The 7,875-nt window shown below is 47.0% G+C and overlaps 1 protein-coding gene across 1 annotated transcript; it reads left to right on the forward strand.

Annotated features, from left to right (window-relative positions):
• Positions 1 to 353: 353 nt before the first annotated feature.
• LOC120871802 (zinc finger protein 548-like) lies at positions 354 to 6,880 on the forward strand. Its single transcript, XM_040251759.1, has 3 exons — positions 354 to 566; positions 3,182 to 3,308; positions 4,491 to 6,880. The coding sequence occupies exons 1-3, from the start codon at positions 438 to 440 to the stop codon at positions 5,957 to 5,959; spliced, it is 1,725 nt and encodes a 574-aa protein (XP_040107693.1). The 5' UTR covers positions 354 to 437; the 3' UTR covers positions 5,960 to 6,880.
• The last annotated feature ends 995 nt before the right edge of the window (positions 6,881 to 7,875 follow it).

Consider the following 7,875-nt stretch of genomic DNA (forward strand, 5'->3'; position numbering starts at 1 on the left):
GTGATGGACAGGGAGGCCTGGCGTGCTGCGACTCATGGGGTCGCAAAGAGTCGGACACGACTGAGCGACTGAAATGAACTGAACTGAAGATCTCCTTTGTACAGTTCCTCTGTGTATTCGTGCCACCTCTTCTTTACCTCTTAAGAGCCTGGCAACTCCGTTTCCCCGCGCGCCCGAGGGACTCTAGTCAACTCTGAGAGTTGATAGGCGTTGCGCCAGCGGAAACTACATTACCCAGGAATCTCTGCAATGCTAGGCGGTGTAGGCTGAGCCAAAAACGCTTAGGAGAGCCTCGCAGACGTTCGTACGCATCGCCTGGGGGTGGGACTTCCGGCGTTTACCTTGTAGTCTTTGAGCTGCTGTCCCGCGGCTCACTTGTTCAGGGGTTTTCAGTCGCGTGGTGGGCATCGAAGAGACGGAGCGGAAAGCGAGAGGAGATGCGTTGGCCCCGCTGCGCAGTGGCGGCTGTGAGTCCCCCTGCGCCCGTAGTTGACGGCAGTGCCCTCGGTCCGTCCTCGCTCTTCCCACGACCGGCGACCGAAGCCGCGGCGATGACGCCGGCTCAGGTGGGTTCTCCGTCTCCCGTCCCCACCTGGCCTGACTCCAGCTTCCGAGTCCCAGATCCGGACGGAGTGGCCCTGTCAGTCATGGAGTCCAGAACTGAGGGCAGCCTTGTGAGGGGTCGCCCTTCAGCCAGTGGACAGGGGTAAGGGGGAGAGTTCCCTCGGGGGCGACGGTGCACGGCTAGCAGACGCTCACGAGTCCGGAGCACGGAGAAAACTTGGGGTCACTTTTTTTCGAGGACAGAGGGGAACAAGCTGTCTCACCTGAAACGACATCCTAAGCGGATGGGAATCGTGGAAGGTTGCGAAGGGAATGAGGAAGACAGGACCTGTGATATTGTGATTTATATAGATGTGTTTTATAGATTGTGATTATATATATATATATTATATATATAAATTATACAGATTGTGATTTATATAGATGTGTTCATTCGGATGATCATAATGTATTTCCCTTGTGTATTTGGTCTTGATTCACAGTTGTAGACTCACAAGTGCCAGGACACTTGGAATTTCCTAAGTGTTGAGAGTGATTGTGTCTTGTAATGTGAGTGAGCTGACTTGTGGAAGCACCTCAAGATGGTAGCTGATTACCAGGAGAACCAACTTTAGAATTTGAGGGCTGCCTGTTTCAGTCCCACCTCTCGCCCGTTCAAGGAGAGGAGAGGGTCTGGACGTTGAATCTGGCTCCCATAGCCAATTATTATTATTATTATTTTAAGAATAGTTTTATATATTTTTGGCAGTTTGGGGTCTTCCTTGCTGCCCACTGGGCTTTCTCTAGTTGCGGCGGGGGCGGGGGTGAGAACTACTGTTAGGTGCACAGGTTTCTCAACTGCAGTAGCTTCTCATATTGGGGAGCACGGGCTCTAGGTCTGTGCAGTACTTGCCACACGTGGGCTCAGTAGTTGTGGTTTCCAGGCTCTAGAGTGCAGGCTCAGTACTTGTACCACACGGCCTTAGTTCCTCCGAGGCCTATGGGATCTTCCCGGATCAGGGATGGAACCCACGTTTCCCCGCATTGGCAGGCAGATTTATTACCATTGACCCACCAGGGAAGCCCCCAAAGACAATTATTGAATCAGTCATGCCTGTATAAGGGAGCCATTAAAAAAAACCAAAAGGCCAGGGTTTGGAGAGCTTCCGGGTTGGGAAGATAGGGAGGTGCTGTTGAGGTGAAGTTCCAGAGAATGTGGAAGCTCTCTTCCACCTGTCTGTTCTTGAGCTGTGCGCTTTTATAATCAACCAGTAGTCCAGTAAGTAAAGTGTTCTTTTCATTTCTGGGACCTGTACTAGCAGTTTATCCAAACCCAAGAAAGGGGTCTTTGGAATGTGTGATTTATACCCTGTGAGTCAGAAGCTCAAGTGAGGGCCTGAGACTAGAGGTGAGGGCACAGACAGGTGTAGGAGGGAGCAGCCCTGCTATAGGATGGATTCTGGCCCATGTGTAGAAGGATCCATCCAGGTGGACTCAGGAGCTGACCTGAGAAGGAGGTTGAGTGGTGAGCTGGTATAGATTTTCCCCACTGCAAGGCTTCACAGGCCCTCAAAACCACTCCCTACAGAACACGGCAGAGGTCACCTGAGCTACTGGAGCAGCCGGTTCCAGACCAGGGCACTGCCTCATCTCCTCAAGCCCTCAGAGCAAGAGGGGTGATGCGCTGTGCAGCCCAGGGCTCCCTGCAGCTCCCTCCAGGCTACTGTGTTACAGGCAGGCTCAAAAGGACTAGTAGCTGATTCGCTTGCCCAGTGCCTTCCTGCACCTCGTTAACTTAAGAATACATGACACAGTTACTGATTTAAACACTAATGAACGGATGGCCCTCTAAATATACACATGTAGGTAGGCCATTAGAAATGAACATATTGAATTAGTTAGATTTATCCAGACTTAATCATTGGTTTGCATGATAATATACATTTACGTATTTGCTTACAATGTGAAATTTTACTTTTCACATCTTAAAACCTTAAAAAGTAGGAAAAACACACACCCAAATTTTAAAACTGTACCAATTCATTTCCACTGAAAGTGCACACAAAACCCTTGATTGTGTGGATGGTACCACTGATACATAGTGTGTACTTCTTATGTTTGATATCAGTCTCAGCCCTCTGAATTGAAACCATGCTTATTCCCATTTTACAGATGGAGACACAGAGGCCCTTGTGCCTTCTAAAATACTGACTTGGTTTGTGAGAGTTCGATAAGGAGGTGGTTCAGACCACGGAGGGGTTCCCAGGTGGCTCAGTGTAAAAGAATCCACCTGCCAATACAGGAGACGCAAGAGACATGGGTTCAGTACCAGGGGTGGGAAAATCCCCTGGAGGTGGGCACGGCAACCACTCCAGTATTCCTGCCTGGAGAATTCCAAGGGCAGAGGAGCCTGGCAGACTGCAGTCCATGGGGTCACAAAGAGTAGGACACAACTACTGAGTGACTGAGTGCTCATACATGTCAGACCACAGACTCCAAATGGCAGGGGAGATATAAACACATTTGGTGGTTAGTTTGGCCCTGGAATTGGTGGATGAAGAGTAGACCAATACAAAATGGAAGGAAATACTGCACGTGCAGCTGCTTACGGGGTGAACTATCTTAATTTTTATTACAGGGCCTTGTGGTCTTTGAGGACGTGGCCATATATTTCTCCCAGGAGGAGTGGGGACTTCTTGATGAGGCTCAGAGACTCCTGTACTATCAAGTGATGGTGCAGAACATTGCACTTCTGTCCTCCGTAGGTAAGGCCCCTCTGCCCAACGCAGCATCCTGGGCTGGGCTTTGCTCTTCGTCACTTTCTAGGGGTGCCTCTGACCCTCCCACAATTGGTTCTCATTCTGTAGGTTGTTTTCTCGTTTCATTTATGGTTTCCTCTCTTGTGCAAAAGCTTGTCAATTTGAATAGGTCCCATTTCTTGATTTTTGTTTTTATTTCTGTCACATTGGGAGACGGACCTAAGAAAACACTGGTCTGATTTATGTCAGAGAATGTTTCTGATTTATGTCAGAGAATGTTTTGCCTATGTTTTCTTCTAGGAGTTTTATGGTGTCATGACTTATGTTTAAGTCTATAACCCATTTTGAGTTAGTTTCGTGTCTGGTGAGAGGGAGTGTTCTACTTCATTGATCTACCACTGGAATGTTTAGACCCTCCTTTGTCCTTGTATTGATCATTTTAGAGTATGGGATTTCATACAGTGGCCCCATCCCTCTCCCAGTCTTTCCTCTTTGAGTGGTCTCTTCAGGCCCAAGTGGTTACTTACCCTGAGCAACAGGAGGGCCCTGGGTGCCTGACAGGGTGGACGTTATTTCCGTAAGGTCAGGAGAGGCTCAAGAGTGCATAGCCCTGGTACGTGGGGGTGAGGAAATGGTGAGACGTCAGAGCTGGGGTCCTGTCACACCGGGCGTGTGTCCTATATCCAGCAGTGTGTGGTGCCAGAGTCCACACCTCACTTCCTCCTTTTCTTCCCCATTGATTTTTTGACTCTTCACTTTTGGCCCTGGCCCTCACCCATTCCTTTCCACTGCTCCTTCTGCAGTGTTCTCAACATAACCTCCATTTAAAGTGGTGGAACATACGCATGCATCCTTAAATACTCCTTGTAGTCCAACTGCCATGTTGCATTTAGACATTTGGGGTCTGGACAGAGCCTTCTACACATTGCTCACCAGTTACCAGCAGTCAGGCCTTGTTGAAGTGAGCTGTAGACCTTCCTCCCCTCCCTGCACCATACCCCTTCCTCCTGCCCTGGCCGGTCAGTTGTCTGGGCTTTGCCCTCAAATGAGCCTCCCAGTCTCCACTCTGCACCCCAGGCCTTCCTCACATGGGCTCTAGCCCCAGGCCTCTGCAATCCCACAGACTTCTCACTGGGCCGGTCTGAGACACACTGATGGGACTGCCTTTACTGGCATCTCTCCTTCCAGGTTGTCAGCATACCACCCAGGATGACGTGGCCCTTTCAGAGCAGTGTGATGTGGCTGCACGGTCACAGGTCAAGACTCCAAAGCCAGGCCCATGCATTCAGAAGCCTCACCCCTGTAAGATGTGCGGCCCACTCTTGAAAGACACTTTGCACCTGGCTGGGCACGGTGGGACACAGCCTGAGCAGGAGGTGTCTGCATGTGGGGAGAGTCCTTCCCAGCATCCAAAGGAGCCACGTCAAAGGAGACCCCTTGGATGGGGTGAGGGGAAGACTTTCTGTGTGAAGAACGACAGTGTTCATGTGACAGATCAGACCTGGCCATGTCGGGTGAGAGGGCAGGAGTTCCTAGCCCAATCCAGCATTCTCCAGCACCAGGCCCCTCACACGGAAGGGAAACCACACAGTGACATGGAGGGCAGGGCAGCCTCTGAAAGTGGACAGAATGATGACAAGTGCCGTGAATGTGGGAAGACCTTTAGCCAAGAACACACAATTGTTGAGCACCAGAAAAACCTTTCCTGTGAAAGCCGGAAGACCTTCATCAGAAAGTTCCACCTGGTTCAGCAGCAGAAAACCGACACGGAGACAAGACTCTCTGAGCAGCTTGGATGTGAAAGGTTCTCTGCACAAAAGTCTGGCTTCACTGCACACCACAGAGTTCACACTAGGTCAGTGCCTTATGAGTGCAGCCAGTGTGGGAAGTGCGTTAAGGACAGCTTCACACTCACTGTTCATCAGAGAGTTCACACAGGAGAAAAGCCATATAAATGCAGTGAATGTGGGAAATTCTTTAGGTACAGCTTCACGCTCAAAAGACATCAGGGAGTTCACATTGGAGAAAAACCGTATGAGTGCAGTGTGTGCAAGAAATTTTTTGTAGACAGCTCCAGGCTCATTATTCATCAGAGAGTTCACACTCGGGGAAGGCGTTTTGAATGCAGCAAATGTGGGAAATTCTTTAGGTACCGCTTCACACTTGAGAGGCATCAGAAAGCGCACATTGGAGAAAGGCCTTATGAGTGCAGCTTATGTGGGAAACTCTTTAGGCATAACTCAAATCACATCAGGCATCGGAGAAATCACACTGGAGAAAGACCTTATGAGTGCAGTGTATGTGGTAGACTCTTCAGTCAAAAATCCCACCTCATTCGGCACCAAAACGTCCACACCAGAGAAAAATCTTATGAATGTAGCAAATGTGGGAAATTCTTTATGGACAGCTCCACCCTCATTATTCATCAGAGAGTCCACACTGGAGAAAAGCCTTATGAGTGCAGAGAATGTGGGAAAGTCTTTAGGTACAACTCCAGCCTCATTAAACATCGGAGAGTTCACAGTGGGGAAAGGCCTTATGAATGTGTCAGCTGTGGGAGAGGCTTTAGCCAAAACTCCCACCTCCTTCGACACCAAGAAGTTCACACTAAAGAGTATTGCAAACAGGGGAAGACTTCAAAGCAAAGTCTGGTCTGATTTAGCACTGGGATGGACTGCTATCTAGGTGTTTAAAATTTTTTTAATTGTTGTGAAGTACATGTAACAGAATTTACAGTCGACCATATTTAAGTATAAGTTCAGTAGTAATAATGCATTCACATTGTGCACAAATATTCAAAAGTCTTTTCGTCTGATAAAACTAAACCCATCAGACAGCAATTTTTCGTCCCCCCTCTTACTGACTGACAACTATTCTGCTTTCCGTTTATGAACTGTTCTCACTGGGTAACTTACATGAGAGTCATCAAGTTCTTCTTCTTCTGTGGCTGGCATATTTAACTGAGCAGAATGTTCTTAGGGCTCCTCCATGTTCTAGCATGTGTCAGAATTTCATTCCTATTTTGAGTAATGCTCCATCTTCTGTACATCCTACTTTTTCTGTTTCCTTTCATTATTGGGCACTTGAGTTGCTTTCCCTATTTGGCTGTTGTATGTAATGCTGTTATAAATATGATGGCATAAATATTTCTTTGAGGCCCTGCTTTCAGTCCTTTTAAGGTATATTCCCAGACAGTTTTTGGATCATATAGTAATTCAATATTTACATTTTTTGAGGAACTGAGGGGCTGTTTTCCATGGTAGTTGGACTGTTTTACATTGACGCAGCTCGAGGTTTCCAATTTCTCTACACCCTCAGCAATATTTTTATTTTCTCCTTGTTTTATTTTTTATAACACTATCCTAAGGGACATGAAGTGATATTTCATTGTGATTTTGATTTGCATTTAATGATGTTGAACAGTTTTTCATCTGCTTGTTGGCTGTTTGTATTAGTTCTTTGAGAAAATGTCTCTTCTGAGCCATTGCCCATTTTTTAATGTTATTATGGTCATTGTTATTTAGATATTAGAGTTCTTATATATTCTGTGTATTAACTTATTAAATAGTTTGCAAATATTTTCTTTCACTCTGAGGGTTATCTTTTCACTGTGTCTAGTTAGTAATTTTTTTTTTTTTTTTTTTAACACAGAAATACTCCAGTATTCTGGCCTGGAGAATGCCATGGACTGTATAGTCCGTGGGGTCACAAAGAGTTGGACACAACTGAGTGACTTTCACTTTCACTTGCTTTATCTGGAGTATTGCCAGCCATTTGAGCCCTTTGGTAAGAATTCATGCCCCACCCCCTTGGTGGGTTATGGTGTGGACGTCACCTAGCTTTGCCAGACCACCCCCTTGGTGGGTTACGGTGTGGACATCACCTAGCTTTGCCAGAGGACTGGATCTGGCTTTGCTGGCAGTTTTCAGAGGTTTCCCTTGTTCGGGGTCATTCGTGATTGTCTCCTGGTAGTCTTGACAGATTTTTCCAGCCTCCATTTTATCCGCTCCTCAAACTCCAGGCTAGCCTTCCTGGTTCTGGCAATAAAGTTCTTCTTTTTTCTTTTTAATTGAAGTATAGTTCATTTACAACGTTGGGATAATCACTGCTGTACAGCAAAGTGACCAATTATACATATATATTCTTTTTTAAAAATATCCTTTTCAAGTATGGTTTATAATAGGGTATTAAATAGAGTTCCCTGTACTTTACAGTAGGATCTTGTTGTTTACCCGTTCTATGTATAGAAGCTTACATCTGCTAACCCTAACTTCCTATTCCCTTCCTCCCCTCAGTTATCTTTACTATTTAACTTTTTATGCCTGAGGGAAGTAGCAGGAAAGCGAACAGCTCTCAGTGCAAACCTGGCCTACTTGTACTGCTTCCTGAGACTTCCTAGGGAAATCTGAAGGGCCCCTGCGCCAGGATCTCATGCCCTAGGCGTGAAAATTATGTGTGGATCCACAGTCACTTGGGGCCGGTGGTTGGCAAACAGAGGTATTTGGCAGTAGCCTGAGTTGGGGCCCTTGAATTTAGTGAATGTCCCATGGCAAAACTGAGAGAGAGCTGTCTT

This window comes from Oryx dammah, unplaced genomic scaffold (genome assembly GCF_014754425.2).
Source record: "Oryx dammah isolate SB20612 unplaced genomic scaffold, SCBI_Odam_1.1 HiC_scaffold_13, whole genome shotgun sequence".
Taxonomy (NCBI): domain Eukaryota; kingdom Metazoa; phylum Chordata; class Mammalia; order Artiodactyla; family Bovidae; genus Oryx; species Oryx dammah.

Coding starts and splice junctions, on each gene's coding strand:
- LOC120871802 (XM_040251759.1), top strand. CDS start 438: ATGCGTTGGCCCCGCTGCGCAGTGGCGGCTGTGAGTCCCCCTGCGCCC. Junction 567..3,181: donor CGGCGATGACGCCGGCTCAG/GTGGGTTCTCCG, acceptor TTTTTATTACAG/GGCCTTGTGGTCTTTGAGGA. Junction 3,309..4,490: donor TGCACTTCTGTCCTCCGTAG/GTAAGGCCCCTC, acceptor CTCTCCTTCCAG/GTTGTCAGCATACCACCCAG.